At 39.1% G+C, this 18,768-nt stretch overlaps 1 protein-coding gene across 2 annotated transcripts in view; it reads right to left on the bottom strand.

The window, feature by feature from the left end:
* Nucleotides 1-225: 225 nt before the first annotated feature.
* The window catches only part of Ndnf (neuron derived neurotrophic factor), a 34,106-nt gene continuing 15,563 nt past the window's right edge, over nt 226-18,768 (bottom strand). The window contains exons 2-4 of one of the 2 annotated variants that reach the window (XM_029478294.1): nt 10,159-10,347; nt 5,713-5,837; nt 226-4,229 (exon numbers count right to left, since the gene is read on the bottom strand). In XM_029478294.1, coding sequence (XP_029334154.1) covers nt 2,836-4,229; nt 5,713-5,837; nt 10,159-10,346 — 1,707 coding nt within the window. In that variant the 5' untranslated portion in view covers nt 10,347 and the 3' untranslated portion in view covers nt 226-2,835. The remainder of the gene's footprint in view (nt 4,230-5,712; nt 5,838-10,158; nt 10,348-18,768) is intronic. The other variant, XM_021165797.1, reaches the window with a different exon arrangement.

Here is an 18,768-nt window from a genome sequence, read left to right as displayed (position 1 = left end):
ATGTTTTGTAGACAAAGTATTTCTAATGTATGTTTGCATACACATTAATAAATAGACTAATAAACTTCTAGTCTTAGCTTTGTATATGCAAACATACATTAGAAATAATTCATATTCAAAATTATTTTCTTATAACTTTGAAGTGATCAACTACAGACGTCACATTTCTTAAGAAACTTAAGAATAATTACACTATAAGACTACTTTTAAAAACTAACCTATGGATGAATATTTTTTCAAACAAAATTTGATGACTTGGATTTGGAAAGCATTTTTGGAGTCTATGATGTAACTTTCTTAACTCTTTCAACTATAGAACCATTTGTTTGTTTGTTTTGCTTTGCTTAATTTTTCTGGACTGAGTCTCACCTTGTAGTCCTTAGTGGGCCTGGGTCTCATTAAATAGACCAGGCTGAACTCAATCTCACAGAACTCCATCTGCCTCTGTCTCCTGGTATACATTTGTGTGGGCAAAACTTTTCTATTTTTTGTTTCTCTTGTTTTAAATATATTTTGTTCTTTCTCTGTCATTGTACTTGAAAAGGAAAGATAGTGAGATAAATATCTCTAAACCTTCTCTTCTCAATATCCGTCTACATATGGCATTGGGTATCATCCCCCTCAGTGTCTATTGTTCACTCAGAGATTAGCGTAGGCCAGGTTTTGCTTTTATATTAGCAAGCATGTAGTTATTTCTAAAATGTGAATGAATGAGTCCCTTCCTTGTTCCTAGTCCACTGGATGCTCTTGAAATCTTAGCACATCAGTGAGGTATGATTTTCATGGCTTTTCCCTTTGTTATGAGCAGTAAGCATTTCATGATGTGTGTTCAATTTTCCTTAGTTGGAAAAGGCAATTTTTATCCTAGGGTCATGAGAGGATTTCTGTATTTGTCCACAATAGGAAGAAACTACTATCACACCTAGCAGAAATTTCAAAGTGTTTTAAAATCAGTTCATCCTGGTTCCCAGATGCTGAGAGTTAGGCAGTATCCAAGATCCCAGACCTTCAAAGCAGCAGTAATCTGATTCACTGTAGTCCCACTTACAAGCTGCTCAGCAACATTAGGAAGCTACTTTTCTCACATCTATAGCTGAATATAATTTCTCTGGGTGTTAATTTGTCAGTCTCTCCTTTTATTGAAGCTGCTCAAATAAAACATTGGGTATATAGTTGTCAGCTTCCAAAAAATTATTTCAGATGTTGTTCCTGCATTGCATGCATGGATCCATTTTTCTGAAAGTTACTGCCAAGGATTTAGAGGGTATGCCTTAATGCTTGTACTTTCCCTTAAGGTAAGCAGAGCACACGTCATAGGGAAACTATATATAACGCCATCTCTGCCACAGTATTCCTATACTCCATAGAAATGCTGCTGGTGAACTCTCACCAGCAAATCTGTGCCGGCATGCAGTGGACAGCAAAAAGAGGAACCATTGCGCCTGTCCTCACTCTAGCCATAGCATGTAAGGGTTTAGGGTCAGGATTTTGCAAATGGCAACTTCTCGTGACAGAAGATATTTCACAGTGTCATTGTATCCACATCTACCACTTCCTCAACGTTATAAGTGGGAAAGGGGATGGTGGGCAGTAACATTCTCCTAAAGTCATATGGTTTTAGGTGACCAACAATTACAAGTATTTCTGAAGCTTGCTTTTATGGTCTCATGTTGCCTTGGAATTTCCAGGTAAAATCTGTAGAGGATAAAAGTGTCCCCAAGCTCCCTTGGTAGAGCCTGCAAATGTTATTTGCTAGACTTGTATCTTACACTAAAATTACCTTTAAAAACAGTTGAAAACTCAAAATTACCTGCAGCAGTGTTTTATAAATCTTGTAAGCAGCAGATGTAGCGTTGTGTTGTGACTGATGAAAGTCCTAATCAAGGTTCTCTCTTGCTTCAGCTAGCGGTTAAAAGATTTGCCAAAATTTAAGCAAATGGAAAATAAATGTTTAAAATGATCGCTTATCAGGTTGATAGTGTTTGGCTTATTCTATGCTCAAACAAGCCTATTACAGTTCTTAGTCTCCCATTGAGTTCCCAAATCCAGACTTGAATAACCAGCTCTTGATGCCAGTAAAGACTGAGAGAGTCAACATTTCCCTCCTAGCTACTAAATAAGACTAAATTTTGGTGCCAACTTACAGAAAAGCACAGTTTTAAGGACAGATAAGCAATTGAATATACCACAGTACTGCTTTGGAAAACGAACGGTGTAATAATCTAATATTCTTAATTTTATGTACATGAATATAATGTATATCAACTTTTTACATGAGATACATACAGACAGCATTTAAACATTTTACTGAACAAATAAGAATTTACAACAATATTACTGCTTAGAGGGTGATACGATCTTAGATTAGATCTATACTTTAACAGAGAAAGAATTTAATAGCTTACAATAATAGAAACACCAACAATTAAAACAGACTTTATAAAATAATTTATATTTATATATTTATATATAAACTTCCCCTAACATCTATAGAGAGGAATTATTTGCATTTGTGAATGTGTGCAACGAATGGCATATTTTAAAATTTTAGGTAATAAAATAATTTAGAAGCAGTTCATGCAATGGTCAAAGCAAGGGGTGGCATCCATTGAGATACCCTCTTCTTTTGACATTAACCAGCATTAGACAGATGGACCCTAAGTACCACAGGTGTGCGTGAGTACAAGTCTCCATGCTACATTAGACAAGCATCAATGTACACATGTTGTTACCCTTTCTTTCAAGTACAACTTTTGTTTATCACGAGAGTAGTCAGTTACAAGCAGTGTGATTCCATGTCTCTCCTGGAGTTCTACCGATCTTCACTCAAGGTAACTAACAGACCTTCCTTGTTTTCACAATTTTACTTTGATACTTCACAGAGTGTCCCCCATGTCCTACGACATAAACATCCAGCAGGTAAGACTTCCCAGGCTGTAGATCTCTGATTGTCTCTGTAGTCACTGCTTTCTGTACGTTTTGGCTGTGGAAGTATTTGCAAAGGACCTTCTCTGATTTCTTTCTGGTGTCTGGTCCTAGGCACTGGTTTTGCTCTCTTCTCTTCTGGTCTTCACTGTAGTTTCCACCCACTTCCTTTCTGTAGATACAAAACTTTCTCCTTTCTTGGGTGCCAAGCCATGCCACCGTAACTGAAGAGCAGGTACGTAGCTTGTCAAAAGCTTTGATTCTTGTGTCTTCAGGAAGAGAGGGGAATGCATGCTTACTGGGCCTGGTGGTAGCCAGTATTTTCAGCTTTGATGCTCCTTTTCTGTTGCCTTTCAGTCGAATGAGGTATTTTCCTTTGGGTTTTCCTCTTAACTGAAACTGCCGAATACCTTCCACATTCTGTGACAGAAGCAGCCTCCCATCTCTTCTCACTTGGACTTGAACGGCATCCATACAAGAATGAATAAAGAAGGTGACCTTTTGGTGAGAGGAGACTGGAGCAAACCGTAGAAACTTTTTCCCCTTCCTTTTAACAAACACGTCTGTGACCCTCCCGTCTTTGAGCTCCACTGTCTTCTGTTTTGCCTCCTCCTTGGTCCTGACAAAGGCACCCACATAAGCTGTACTCATGTTGGTGTTGGTATTGACCATGAAGACATCAAAGTAGTATTGGGTATCAGGCTTTAGGTCAGAGACTGTGAAAATATTTTTATTTCCTATGCAAATTTTTTGAATGTCAACCTTGGGCCTCCAGTAGACATGGCGCCCCACTTTGGGAGACGGTTTTGCCAGGAGGCTTCGATCTTTACCCAAATTATCTGTTGGAAATCCAAAATGGGCAAAGTCAAAGGGGTTAAAGTCTAGACCAGGTTTGGGTGCCACCATGAAGGCATCATCTACATTCATCTTTGTTTCTGCTGCACAGAGGCTTTTGAAATTGTGCTCCTTGTTGATGACCACACAGTACTCTATGGGTTGTTTCAATATAGAGGCTGTAGGGCTTGGCTTCCAGGCCAAAGTCACTGTGGTACGTCCAAAGGAGGTCACATCAACTCTGGGGTCATATGGTAATTCAGGGTATGGCTGGTCAGATTCTGGTGTGGTGGTGGCATATACTTTGAAATGTGTGTCTTTCTCTGTTGAAAGAAGCTCCAACTGATACAAACCAGATGGGGAACTTGAAGACAGAAAATATTCTACATCATTGCCCTTGTAGGAGAATAGTTCTGTGCCCTCTACATCAGTCATCTGCTGCTTCTGCTGGTCAAGTAGTTCTGGGTCACCTGAAGAACAAGGGAGAAATATAGGCTGCATGTTACTGCTGGCCTTAGACTATGTTTACAAATATCATATCTTCATGTTGAAGGCATGGCATATTCCTAACAGAGACAATGGCACCAATGGAAGCAAGATGAGGATAAGGTCACTAATTTCTCAGCAGAGTCACTTTTTACTCCTGTACTTCTTTCCAGTCTTTTCTCTTACACGTTTTTTGGGGGCAACTAATAATTCAATACAATATATTGTCATACATATATGAATCTAGATTTAGGGTTCTAAATCTCCTTTTAGAACTCTAATTTTGATTATGTTATAAAATAATACTATCGGTTTATCTTTTATTATTGTAAACGATGCCCATATATGAGCAAGACATTTCTTCTTTGGGACAGAATCCAGTTAGAGAAAAAGTTAGGTCAAAGACTAAACATTTTAGTGACTGTTAGTCTGATGTAAATCAAAATGATTCAAACATGTTGCTTGCAGATGGTCAGCCATTATTCTAATTTCATGACTGTTAGTGTAACTGGATGATCTAATTAAAATATAGGGCATGAAGCATCAGTAAGTGTGTTTAAGGATCAGTGTTCAGAATTGGTTCCCAAGACAGTACAAAGGAAGTCTATTTTTCCCATTAAAAAATATTTGCCTATTGTTAACATCAACACAATGCAGACATAAGCATACAATTTCTATAATCTGGTGGAACACTGGTGAGCAGAGTGAACAATTGTTTTTCAGCTTCGTACCATAATTTAAAAGTGTGTAGAATGAACTTATTCTACAATTCTGGGAAGAACAGAACTACCACATCTGTTAATGTCAGAGATTCTGTACTAGAAGTCTTATTGCTTGCCCATGGGCTCTTCCAAGATTGCGGGAGTACTATAATTCACAAACATGCTTCTCATAGGTGCAATGGGCAGGCCTTTATCTTTCAGTTAAGATTCCCTTAGAAGGAGCTACAGCTGTTTTTCACTTGCTTTCTGCTATCAACTTTCCACCCTCTCTGTCATCTTTAGGTGACTGATTCTTTTTTTCTACTAACTTGCTTTTCACTCTGGCCATTAAACACTGCTAAATGCCTCTCTACTTCTTTGATGCACCCGGTACTTCCTAGAGAAAAGACATTCTTCACCTTGTCTGAGCCGCAAAGCCAGTAATGGAAAGATTTTAGACTCCACAACAACTAAGCCAGAATGAACATCTAAGACTTAACTCAAGCACCTAGGGTTTCAGATGCTGCAAGTGAGCAAACAGACCTGCAGAGACTAGACACTGAGGCTGCCCAAACGGCTCACCTCCACACCCCTCTTTGCCTCTTTTACTTTACATAAATCACTATCCTCTCATGCCATTTTTTCACTTCAAGCTCCGTTCCCATGTGTAACTGCATTGTTTCCCTTACTTGTAGAAGGCTGCGTGTTTCAGAGGGCTTTCAACCATTGTTGAGAGTTCTGAGGCTAGGTGGATCCAGCTGCTTACCTGATCCATCTGCACTGGACTCTTCATGCAGCTCCTGAAGGCTAAGCTTCCACTCCAAAGGTGCATCGCAAGGTGTCACTGTGACTGACAGTGGGGTGTTATCTTCCTCAACCATGAAGAAATACCTATGGGAAAGTTCAGACCCTATGGTGATTCTAATAACAACAATCAAGACTTACCAGAAAAGCCTCTTGGTTTCCAGTTTTACTCATTTAACACTTTTCAGAGAAAACATAAAACCCTAAAAGTCCACAAGTTTAAAGTCCAAATGCAAACAGGCAGCCAAAGTTAATATCAAACAAGTACAATGAAGGTAACAAAAGGAGATTCAACCAACTGTCCAGAGTTCAAGATGAACTCTTGTCCATCTGTAGGGGCCCCCACCAAGAAATAAGTCACAGCCACTAAGCATTCCCTACGTGCCCTATAGCACTGTGCTTTGACAAAATTTGTGTTACCTTGATGGTACTCTGACATGTCACCTGTTCTGTCAAAAAAACAGTTTCCAACATCATAGTCCTAAAACCATAGTACCCTTGGTTTGCAAGATAACAAACATAGCATGTGTATTCATTATATATTTATTACCAACATATTCTGTCAAATTAAGTATGTTTAAAAAATTTTAAACAATTAGAAAGAAAATCAAAATATTCTGTTCTTTGTTTTTACCTCAGACATTTTTCATGGTACCTCAGAAGATATTTTATGGAGAATAAAAATATCAGTAACCTATAAAAATGGTCATATTCTAACTCTAAATTTCTTTCATAATTTTACTTAATTACCTTTCATAGGCTGCAACCTTGTGCTGTAGGTAGCTTCAGGCTAGCTCACAGGCTCTATGGGGAAGGAGGTGGGTGAGCTTCATTTCCTGTATGCTGTTTCACCTCAGCATCCCTTGAGTCAGTCTTTTCCACATGCCCACCACCAACACACAGGCCAGGCTGACAACAGTACCCAGCTCCTACTCTGCTCTCTCAGATCACCTCTGCTGCATCCAATCTTTCTATTGAGCCTGGATCTTCATAGCAGTGTCCCTTCTCTACCTCTACTTGCTCCCATATCACATCAGGCACCTGAATTTACCTCTTACGTGTTAACAACTCTCAGGCTTAAATTCCAGCCTGAACTCTTTCCATCTTCAATAAGACAGTGCCGTTTCAAACTTGAGGCATCTAATCTAAATCCCTATAGTCATACCCTTTCAGTAGATCAACTTCTGGTCACTCCAGATGAACAATTTAGAGTCTCTCATGGTGATTTGTTTGTTTGTTTGTTTGTTTGTTTGTTTTGGCTTTGCTTTGTTTTACGTTGCCTCTGAAATACATGCAGACACTACTGCTTTCTCCTGGCTGCCCTAAATCTTCAGTTCCTCTAGCCTGAGACTTGCTGTGGGCTCCTGATCAGGCTCCTGGTTTTGTAAACCTCAAACTCAGAATTTCCACCGGCTCAAAACCCTCCAAGACCTGTGTGTTACAGAGTAAAAGCCACAGAGCTGATGCTATCTCTCAGGTCCCTTCCTGATCCACCTCAACTGTGTGTGCTTTGCCACCATGTCACCCTGAGCTTTGTGGTCTGTGGTGCATGCATGCCAGCTCCTGCCTGTGGACTCTGAACCTCCTTCACCTAGCAGACCTCCTTGAGACAGAGGCCCGGATGTCCTTAAGTGTTCCCTTCAGTCCTCTACTCCAGCATCATTGTGAATCCACTTGGACTCCATATGTAAAAGATTTCCTTCTTGCTAATGAGTGTCACTTTCCTTTTATTTTTGAAGTACTTATTGACACCTAACATACTATGTTTCATTTATTCCTTTGTAATTTTTCTGTCTCCCTCAACTAGACTGACAGCTACAAGAGAGTAGCCATTTATTTCCTTGATATGTATTCAGACACTGAAATAATTCAAAATATTTGTTGAGACAATTAACCAATTGTGATTTCCACCGTTAGATCATTTCATTACTTCCAACTATTCTTTCCATTGAAACAGAAGCGATCTCTATTTAAAGCCCTGTTCCAAGTTTCTAAACCTGGTGAAACACTGGGTGACCAGAACAAGAACCACCAACTTTCCAACTTGAACCACAGGTTGAAAATGAAGTATATAAAATTTCCCGTTCTCAATGAAAGAGAAGAACTCAACCCAACACTGATGACGTCAGAGCTCCTTTCCTATGCCTAAGCCTCATTATCTCTCACAGGCACCATGCACCATTCCCCAAGCACAACTCAGAAGCATCCTTTGCACAAGAGCAGTTGTCAGGCCCTTATATTTAAGCTAAGGTTTCCCTCGAAGGAGGCAAATCATTGCCATGCCCCTCTACAGACCTTGTTTTGTACTCGTATAAACCACAGGTTTTCTTTTTCAGCTTTGAGCCTCTTCACATCTTTAGATTTTAGCTTTGGGTCAGTCTTCAACTGATCTCATGGTCAAGCTTCCTCAGGGAGGTCCTGCCTTCTTCACCAGGTTCTGTGCTTGTCTCTGTAACCACACAGGACTCCTGTGTTCTCTAAATCACTACCCATTCCTGGGTCTCTGAGGTGTGTTTTTTCAGAACCCCCGCTATGCTCTACTCATATTTTGATGCAACCTCTTCAGAAATGTTTTCCTCACTCATTCCAGAAGAGGTTTACAAACTCTCTCTTGGGGCCTATGGTCTCCACTTGTCACACTTATTGCAATTTGTGCCTACTGCATCTGTGTGGTTATTTCATCTCCCATTCCCCCAAGGCCCACTTAGGGCTCATTTTCATTGTCACTGTAACATCCCTGTTCTCAGCATGCTAGTACAGATTTATGCATAGAGCAAGCACTCACTAGACATTTTTTGAATGAATGAATACTAAGTCAATGAGCTAACTCAGGAATCTTAACAGCAATCTCATTAGTCTAGCCTGAGGATATTCTATCCAGAATCTGCTTCTATTTGAATACATAAAATCTGAACAAAAATAGAAGTTTTTCTCTTCACTACTCAGAGGTAAATTTAGAGATGTCAGGTGATGTGGAGCAAGAGAAGACAGAATGAAGAACATGTTAAACATATGCAATGTCTTAAAAATAATACTGGACAATCGTCTAAAAGGACAGGTGGATAATTTAACTGTTTACTATGTAAAGTCTGATGTACCACTTACCATAGCCACCCATACACATGTCAAAATATTTGCCATTTAATTCTGCCAGCTTTCTGAAGAGGTTTTTTTTTTAATCCTTTAGCAGAGATGATATTAAGTTGAGCCTTTTCATATCACAGAGAAAAGGAGACACAGTATCAAATAGTGTGTGGAACTTCATGGTTTGTTTCTTGGATTTTGAGCAGCACAGGACAGTAATGCCAGAGGCAAAACCAAGCTGATCTGTTAGCTGCTTTCAGAGAGCAGTTTCTTTCCTTAGCTAAGCAATGGTGTGTTAGTAAGTTGATGACAAACCATACCTATTAACAAACAGGAGGATGTTTGCATTGCTCAAGGTGATCCTGTGCATGTGCAGCAGCAGGAGATCCCTAAGGTAACACTTCCTTCTAAAAGCTCTCAAGTTAGTGATAAGCGAGAAACTGAACCAGCAATATGCCATGCATCCATTATTAAGCATGCACAAAACAGAAGTGATAGGATATGGTCTGTATGTTCAGACATGTAATCCCTAGGAAGGTTGGCAGAAATGAAATGGATGGATGAAAAGCACAGATGAGGAGGGATGAACACCACAAAACACCCACCCTTGCAATGGATATGTAAACATGAGAACAACATGTACATTTGGTGTCTTTTTCTACTCCTCCAGACAACCATCTGAGGTAGAACATTAGCGTGGCTGTGTGCACCTACAACTTTCCAACCCCAACTCAGAAGTTACATTTCTTCTTGGAGCTACAACTCTACCTAACAAGTTCAAGCAAACAGTTCACTCAGGTGGAGATACAAAGGGCCTTAAAATGTTTTTTTTTTTGGAAATAAAAGTCAAAAATAAAAAATTAGTAAGTGAAAGATAGGTGTCTAACTTCTAAGATAGACATAATTAGAAACAGAACAGAAGCCCAGTTGCTTATGGTGGTGTGAAAGACATGATAGTTGTCAGTTTTTCAGTATTTGAGTTTCTCAGTATTTCATATCTCCTTATACTATCATGCTGAAGTAATTCCAGTTCACTCCTACAGAACCTGTCTTAGAATCTTTTACTATCCTAGAAATTAGAAAGCAATCATTTCAAAATATGAATACCAGCATTGCCTCTTGCACTTAAATGGAGAGCACAAAAAAGAAGACCCAGCCAGCCTCACCTAATGAGCAGAAATCGCATGGCCACTATGTCTGTCTTACTTAGAAAAAATACACAATGTTGTTCATAAGTTGACTTTCAAAACTCCATTTGAAAGCTTCCTGTCTTCTATGTAGACTCTTTTATGACACTGATCAGCAAGCTCTACTGGGACAGTACCTTCTAGGTGTATCTCTAAAGAGATAACTGCTGACTTCAGCTCCATCTGGAATCACAGATGAATCGTGAAAAAATTCCTTATCCCGGATCTGCATCTGAAAAAGTTCCTCATCTCGGGTGGGCAGCTTCTGGGTCCTTGAAGTGAGTGGTAACAGGAGGCACAGCACACACCAGTAGAACAGCTCCATCCTGGGCAATAGAAACAAGTTTTTCAATTACTCCTGAAGCCAGATCCTGGGGCGGCTAGGAAACTTCCTGATAAGGCAGAACTCTTCGTTTACACAGAATCAATGATGTAGCACATGTCTCAGATACATACACACACACACACACTCTCTCTCTCTCTCTCACAATTTTGAAGCAATACTCCTGTGTTTCCTTTAAACTATTTCAAAAGTTTGAGAATGGATTTACTAGAACCTCAGACATTAAACAAAATGTTTTGAAATGAAAGGACATTAACTTCCCTGAGTCCTAAGAAAGAAGGCACTTCATTGTGACAGAAGCCAATGTAATCCTTACTGAAGATGTCCTGTCAGTGTCCAAAGCTAAGTTTTTAAAATTAAAAAATAAATTGGGATATAACAATTATATATAATTAAGACAAACAACAGTATGGCAATTTGATGCATGTATATAACATACACTGATCAAATCAGAATATTGGCATTTATATTTCCTTAAACATTTATTATATCTTTATGTTGGGGACTTTTAGACCTTTTCTTCTAGTTCTTAGGATGCATTTACTGAATTATTTCAGCACATAGCTATTCTGCTTTGCCATAAAAGCTTCAGTATTATTTCTACTACCTGTGATTTGATGTCTACTATCCAACCTTTATCTACATCAAGTTTCCTCTTTTATTTATCAAAATGTCATATTTTCTTAATATAGTTCTATCAGGTATGCTTTTGGTTTCTAACACCCATCATAATTGTCATGTCAATCAACTATACCTAGCCTTCCTACATATCTGTACCCATCAATAACTGTCATGTCTATAATAATGAGCAGGGCAGACTGGTTTTTCAGAGAAGAGTTTAAAATTAACCTCAAAACACAGGAATTTATATTATATCACACACTATGGTTCAACATTCAGTATTTTGAGCATACATTTATTTGTTTGTTTTGTGTGGAAGTTTCTACCATTTGTGTTCTAGAGAATGAACTCAGGTTGTCTGATTCACTGAACACCCAATATTTTAACATGAAGTAATTGAGTAGGAGAATGTTCCCTGACGAGCATCAGTAATTTCTTCAATTTTACCTGATTACAGACAAGATTTATTTTTTCACAAAATTCGTTTTGAGAAAGCGCCAAAGGTAATCAAACATTACTTTGTAAGCATAATATGCAGAATTTAATTCATAATTTATGTGCATTGATCAAAAATGGACTTATGTAGAGATTGTTTAAATGGATGTCTTAAAATTTTATAGCTCTTTAACCCATGTGTTCTCTGTAAAAGTTTCATTCTAAGAATTAGAAGCTTCAATTAAAAAACAAAAACAAAACTTAGTGTAGGTTTTGTTGCCAGGTTCTCACATGTACTAATACACTTTTCCATCATTCGGGGCCTCCCTACTCTTTTCTCCCATTCTCCTGGCCCCTTCCTTCCCCCAACAGTTTCTCCTGCTCTCATGCCACTTTAAATAAACAACTGTAAATTCATCCCTCTTCAGAGGAAGCCTAGCTAAGTCGGTCTCTAAGAACAGACTTCTAAAATTACAAAAGTGCCCTCTAATGGCGTAACTTCTTTTGCTTCTCTTTGTTGCATGTCCATAGCCACAGCCTTGACGTTTGAATTCAGTAACAGTGATCAGGCCAGTCATGATGGCATATACATATCATGAAGCTCTTGGGAGACAGAAGTAGGAGGGTCAGGACTTCAAGGTCACCCTCAGTGACATAACCAGTTTATGGCTAGCCTAAGTGACAATGAGACCTGTTGTCTCACAGGAACAAAAATAGCATCCCTCCCCTCCCTCAAATAAAACAATACAAGCCCCCACGCAACAATATTTAAATCCCCCCTCATCAGAATTTCACTTTCAGAATGACTTCTTACATGGCCATCTGGTGGATAATGTGGGGATTGTGCCCATGTGGAGCAAGGAATCTTGTTATCCTTCTCTCACAGAGTATGTGTAGCTCAATCAGATGTAAAAAGTTGCCAGGATGGCTCCACATCTACATCATATATGTATACAAATACAGATACATATGCAACTAAGCATGATCATACACTGCACTAATAAAGTCAGCATGGCTGTATGACTATTAACAATCCAGAAACAGCATGCTGCTGTTTTAAATACCAAGTAGGGTCACTAACATGATTGGACTGAAAATTTCTAATGCCTGGACCATAGAGATTCTAACAAATCTCTGCCAGTGACTATGTTGTCAAAAGCCTCTCTCTTAAACAGTACTCACCTTTAAATCCTGTGAAGACAGGAGAGGGAAGAATTTGGGTGTCTGGATATTCCAAAGTTTTTGGGATTATAGGCCACAGACACATGAGATAATTTTATATTTTGGAAGGACAATATGTGTCAGATTAAAAGTTACAAGAAAAGGTTTCTTTCTCTTTTCCTCTCCTCTTCCACCCCCCCTCCATCTCCTTCACTTCATCTCTGTCTCCATCTCTAGTTCTTTCTCCCTCTCTATCCCTGACTCCACCTCTATTTTTATCACTATCTCTTCATCTCCATCTCCATCTTCATCTCCATCATGTTTTCCATCCCCATCTCTATCTAGCTCTTTCTTGGGAACAGAGGAGAGGAAATGAGTTGTTTCTGAAATATCATCTCAAGATCACCATGTATTCTATACTGACAAAGATGAGGAGGGTCCAAGACTAGTGTACCGAAAGATCTATATTTAGTTGTGTGCTGTATGCACATGCATATATTCTTCAGGTCAAAGTGTGTAGAAATGTATGAGTACAGATAGCTGACATAGACATGAAAATCAATGAGGCACAGTCCTAAAGGAATAGTGTGTTCAGTATAAAATGTGGCATCTGCTGCTGCTGCATGGTGAGAGGGCAAACCCTCCAGTGAAGCAAACTGTGATGACAGTTTGCTTTAGAACTTCAGTGCAGACTCGCATCTACGTCATCTTCTTCACCTTTGCTATGAAGAATGCAGATTGCATGGGATGAAGTGAAGACCAGTTTTAAAGAATAAGACAATGAATAAATAGATGCTTCATTTTCAGTTATTGGGATATGTGTGTCTGTACAATGGATATGTGAATATAAGTACAGGCCCCCCTCAGTGGCCAGTTAAGACTCACCCTCAGACCCAATGGTACTACAGTTATAGGCAGATGTGAGTCGCCTGATGTCAGTTCTGGGATCCAAAGCCAGGCTTTCAAAGAGAGTGGTGCACGTTCTTAACTGCTGCGACGTTGCTCCAGTCACAGCCAATGAGGAGATAGGAGCTGCTTTCATTATAAAACTAAGGAACAGGGCAGCTAACGGGAAACTGAAGAGGCACTGTTGAGTCTAATACATTTGGCACTAATTTAAAATTCTTATTCTTTTATAATTTTCATTGATTAGTATTTATTCAATCATTTGTTTGTGTACGTGTGGGGGTAGGTATGGCTTGGTGCACGTGTGTTGTAGCATGAGTGGGTGGAGACCAGAGAACAGTGTTCGGGAATGAGTTTTCTCTTTCTAACATGTGGACCCTAGGAATCCCACTCAAACTTTCCAGCTTAACAGCAAGAGCTTTTACCAACGTAGCCATCATTCTGACCTTCAAATTTGTATCCTATGTATCCTTTAGCGTTGTTAAAATAAATTCAGACTGACCTAGGAGCCTCCTTTCCTACAAACTTGGAGAAATGGTAAATGGCCAGAAAAAAGCTACGTAAAATCTTAAAGTACACTATATAAGCCAAAAATCACAACTGGCTTCCATGCGCAAACAAGTGAAACCTGCAGCCAGGCACCTAGAGCATCTCCGTACAGCCCGTCCATGCAATGCCCTGGCAATTATGTAAGGTAGACCCACCCACCTGTCACTGGCTTGCTTGGTGAACACCGTTTACTACTTAACCTGTTTAAACAGTGATAAAAAGCAAATAAACTGGATGAGGTTTTGCTATACAAACATAGCCAACAGAATTTAATCACAAATTCTAACAGTTATCTTGAGTAGAAACCATTTCAAGCAACTAGAAGTCTTGCCTTTAGGATTTGTAGACTACTGTCCTAGTTTGCTTCCTAGAGCTGCGGTTAGCACCATCACATCACCAAAAGCAACTTGTAGAAGAAAGGGTTCCTCTGACTAATAACTCTAAACCATGCTCCATCATGAAGGGAAGTCTGGGCAGGAACTCAAGACAGGAGCCAGAAAGCAGTAACTGAAATAGAGGCCATAGAAGGACCAATGCTCTTTACTGGCTTGCCTCTCATGGCTCGCTCAGTTTGCTTTCTTCCATAACCAAGAGCATCCTACCCTGGGGTATCACTCTTCTCAGTGGACTGGGCCCTACCCTGGTCAATCATTAATCAACAAAATGTTCCCAAAGACTTGCCTACAGGTCGATCAGATGGAGGCATGTTCTCAATTGAGCTCACTACTTTCAAGATGATTCCAGCTTGGGTCAAATTGGCTACAAACTATACAGTGGACCTACTGTTAGTTAGCTTACTGTTGGGGGTGATCGGTAAGTCTGGTAAATAAGAACTGTGTGTTTTGTGATATTTCTGACTAAGGGGCAGCATGATATAAATGAAGACACAGAGCTTCCTCCTTGGCCATACAGCCTTCTCAGGACTGCCATCAATAGCTCTCTTCAGTGGTGTTACTAGAATCGAAACAAACTCATCCAACCTCTCACAATGGAAATCAAGGCCTGCAATATCTTTACAGAAATGTGAATTTATTTGTAAAGAACGGCATCAGGTGATGAGAGCCATTCTGTGCTATAAAACCTAAGATCAAATTCCTGATGTAAACACGCTGCACAAAGGATACAGTTTTAAAGCACCCACATGGAGATTTATTTTATACTTGAAATAAATTCAAAGCAACCCCCAAGCACCACAAAGGGAAGAATATCCTGAATGACTTGAAGAAGATGCATCTGGAATAAATGAAATTTAATGTTTAATTACAGAGAGTAGAAAGTACATGATTATAATTGAGTGAGAATAATTTAAGGAATGGTATGCCACAAAGATTTCTGTTATTTTCTTTTCATGCAAATATTTAGTAATTTAAATTTCTATTATTAAACTTGAGGGCATTTGCTTTTCTATCCACATCATCCAAACACATGTGATAATGTATTTAAGTGACTAATCTAGCTGAAAGGAAAATGTCACGTTGGTCTAAGGACTGCTTCTTGTGTCTGCGCCAACCTGCTGGAAGTGAGGAAGGAGGCTAGTCACCATAGTGTGCCAGAGCTTGCCTTTTGGAGCTCAAGTCCCTTCAAGGCAGAAATGCAAAACAATAATGTTTAAATTCCTAGAAGTGGTTTGATTTTGTTGTCTTTTCAAAGAAGAAAAATGTTGACTGAAGTTAGTTGATTGTTTGTTTAAAAAAAATCCAAAAATACCCCCTGCTTTGGTTGAATATTAAAGCAAGAAATCAATGCACTGCAGTTTGGAATTTCCATATGTAAAAAGAAAGAAATGCAGTAGGAGGCTCCTGGTTTGTCCTGTGGTGTGGTCTCAGCAGGTGAGAATGGCACTCCCATGCAAAGACTGTCCCTTGTGGATTTATTCCTATTAAGTGAATCTGCTGTCACTCCATAGTGCCACAATTATGAAGGGCTTTAGAGTTCATTACACCAGTGATTCCAACATCCTCAAGCACTTCCCCCAGTGACTGCCAACTTTCATTCTGAAGGGAAATTGAATTAATATTAAAAAGCACTGTAAAATTAAAACCTGCCAGAGATTCAAATAAAGTTTCCATGCTGTCATCCATCCGCTTGGATCCTCCTGGTGCACAGTTCGTGACAGGGCCAAAGTCAAGGGCATTCTAATTTTAAATGGTCAAGAATCAGAACTACTTGAAAGAAGAACTTATTTTAAAGTAAGTAACCCTGCCTTCACACTGTTCTTAAGGCCCAAAAGAGCACAATAACAACAGAAATGACCAAAACAAATGCACCATAAATAGCCATAGTCTTTGATGTGGGAAACCAGACTTAATTTACCAAATGAAAGAAGATTTAAACTGCAGTGGATGGGTGACCACAAGATACAGCCAAGTCCAAGAACGATGCATAGGATAATGAAAAGTAACACTGACACAAAAGAGAAGATGCTTTCTTCCTGTCAAAATGTCCTCTGGATGCAAGATAACTGGGGGAGTTCCTGCTATCTCGAAAACAGCTAATAACTGAGTCTGTGGAGAGGGAGAAAATACTTGGTGGCTCTTCTTGCTTATGTTTGATAGCTAAGCTGTTTTTTTTTCTCTTGGTTTGCAGCAGAATGAAAGTGGTTTCCTGTGCAATGTTCCTAAGCAGTCCATTCCCTTCACACCTCATTCTCTGCAGAAATGAAGCAGAGATGGAGCAGAGGACATTAGCCCCAGCACGTGTCAGCAGAGAAGAGGAGATAGCAACACACACCCTCAATTTGACTTTATACTTACTTTAGCTGAAACGTGAAGTTACCAAACCTGAAATATTATTAAAAAGCTAACATTAAAAAGCCAAGTTGCTAATAAATGACTTGCCAATCGCTAACTTAGTACCCCAAACTGAGCAGGGTAATATAGGGACTCAACAATGATAACAAAATATTGTACAAATGCAAAAGCTACTTAAAAAGACAATAGCATTGATATTCACTCACTATTTTTAATTCAGCATCTTTGTGATGAGTGCTTGGTATATATCAGGAACTCATTTGGAGACATATCATGAAGTGCATATTGTAGTCAGAGTGATAAATGGCACTCAAATATAAACAGGATAACAATGTTGGCTGCTATTCATTGCTGTGCAGAAAATTAGAATAGGCCTGTATTAAAGAACACATGGTGATAGCAACTTCAGGCTGAGTATTTAGAGTGTTTCATGGGGAAAATGGCATTTATGTTGAGATTTAAACATAAAGAGAATGCCAGAGAAGCAAAGGCAAAAGGAAAGAGCATCCCGTACAGAGAAATGTCTGCAGCTAAGATCCTGACATGGCACTAAGCTTGGGGTATTGACAAAGGAAAAGGTCATTGGTGGAACATAGAGGAAAAGAGAGGGGGAGAGAGGGGGGAGGGAGAGGGAACGGGGAAAGGGAGAGAGGGAGAGAGGCAAAGTGCAGGTCACATGAACTTTACAACCACATCAAAGATTTTAGACTCTATTTTGAATGTGATGGAGAGCTCTGTAAGCAGAATAAGACCCAGGGCGAATCCATGCTATCTGTCTGTCTGTCTGTCTGTCATCTATTTATCTATCTATCTATCTATCTATCTATCACCTACCTACCTACCTACCTACCTGTTTATTCATCCATCTATCCATCTAAGCAATAACTCTGCACTGTATAGGTAACCAATTTTAAAGGGAGGGTGATTATAGAAATTTAAAAAATCAATATAGTCTCTTAAAAAACACAGAGGAAGGCTCTGGCAGATGCCTGTGGCAGAGCGTAGGTGGCTTGGAGGCAAAGATAAAGAAAAATGGAGCAGCTTTGGGATATATTTTATAAACTAGATTACAAAGAATATAGAGGAGATGAAGGCAGAATTGCGGTGACGAATCAAGAATAATATACTAGGATGAAGCATAAGAAATCAGTGAAATTTTAAATTAGGTTGAACTGATATAATGTCATAATGAATTACTACCTAAGATGTAACTTTTAAATCTCATTCTTTTCTTAATATTCTACATCTATTTTTTGTGTGTGTGTGCATGCCACAGAGTGCCTATGAAGGGGTCAGAGGAAAAGTTGAAGCAGTCAATTCTGTTCTACTGACTGGCAGGGATCAACTTTGATGGTCAGCTTTAGCAGTCATTGCTTTTACCCACTAAGCCATCTTCCCCAGCCTAAGTAATTCTTATGGCAAATAAAATATTTGAGGAAAACACTCTATGTGATGAAAATTCTATGCAGTGAAAGAAACATTCTATGCAGTGGTGACATGTGTGACCTCAAAAAGTAAAAGTCTTGACTTCAATTGTCATAATTCAAAAGAGGATCCAGAAATAGAAAAGGCTGGAGAGACAGCACACACACACACACACACACACACACACACACACACACACAGTTGTACCTAATGGTGAGGGATGCAAAATACTTCAGGTGCACTAATTTATCAAATGTATCAAAAGTACACGGAGAACTGAGAATCCTGAAGCTGTATCCTAGCTTAGTGGATTACTAGTGAGCAGAAAACAAAATGAGAAAAATACATGGAGATGTTTTGAGGAAAATTGACTTAAAGCACATAACAGACCAGCTCTCCTCCCGAGCTGTGTCTTAACAGCTAAAAAAAATGAGGAGCCCAAGTTCAAATCAACATTTTCCCAATATTACTTAATTTGTACTTATCAGCAATACACACACACACACACACACACACACACACACACACACACATATATATATATATATATATATATA

This window comes from Mus caroli, chromosome 6, assembly GCF_900094665.2.
Source record: "Mus caroli chromosome 6, CAROLI_EIJ_v1.1, whole genome shotgun sequence".
NCBI classification, from domain to species: Eukaryota; Metazoa; Chordata; class Mammalia; order Rodentia; family Muridae; genus Mus; species Mus caroli.
This window is presented reverse-complemented; position numbering and strand designations above follow the sequence as displayed.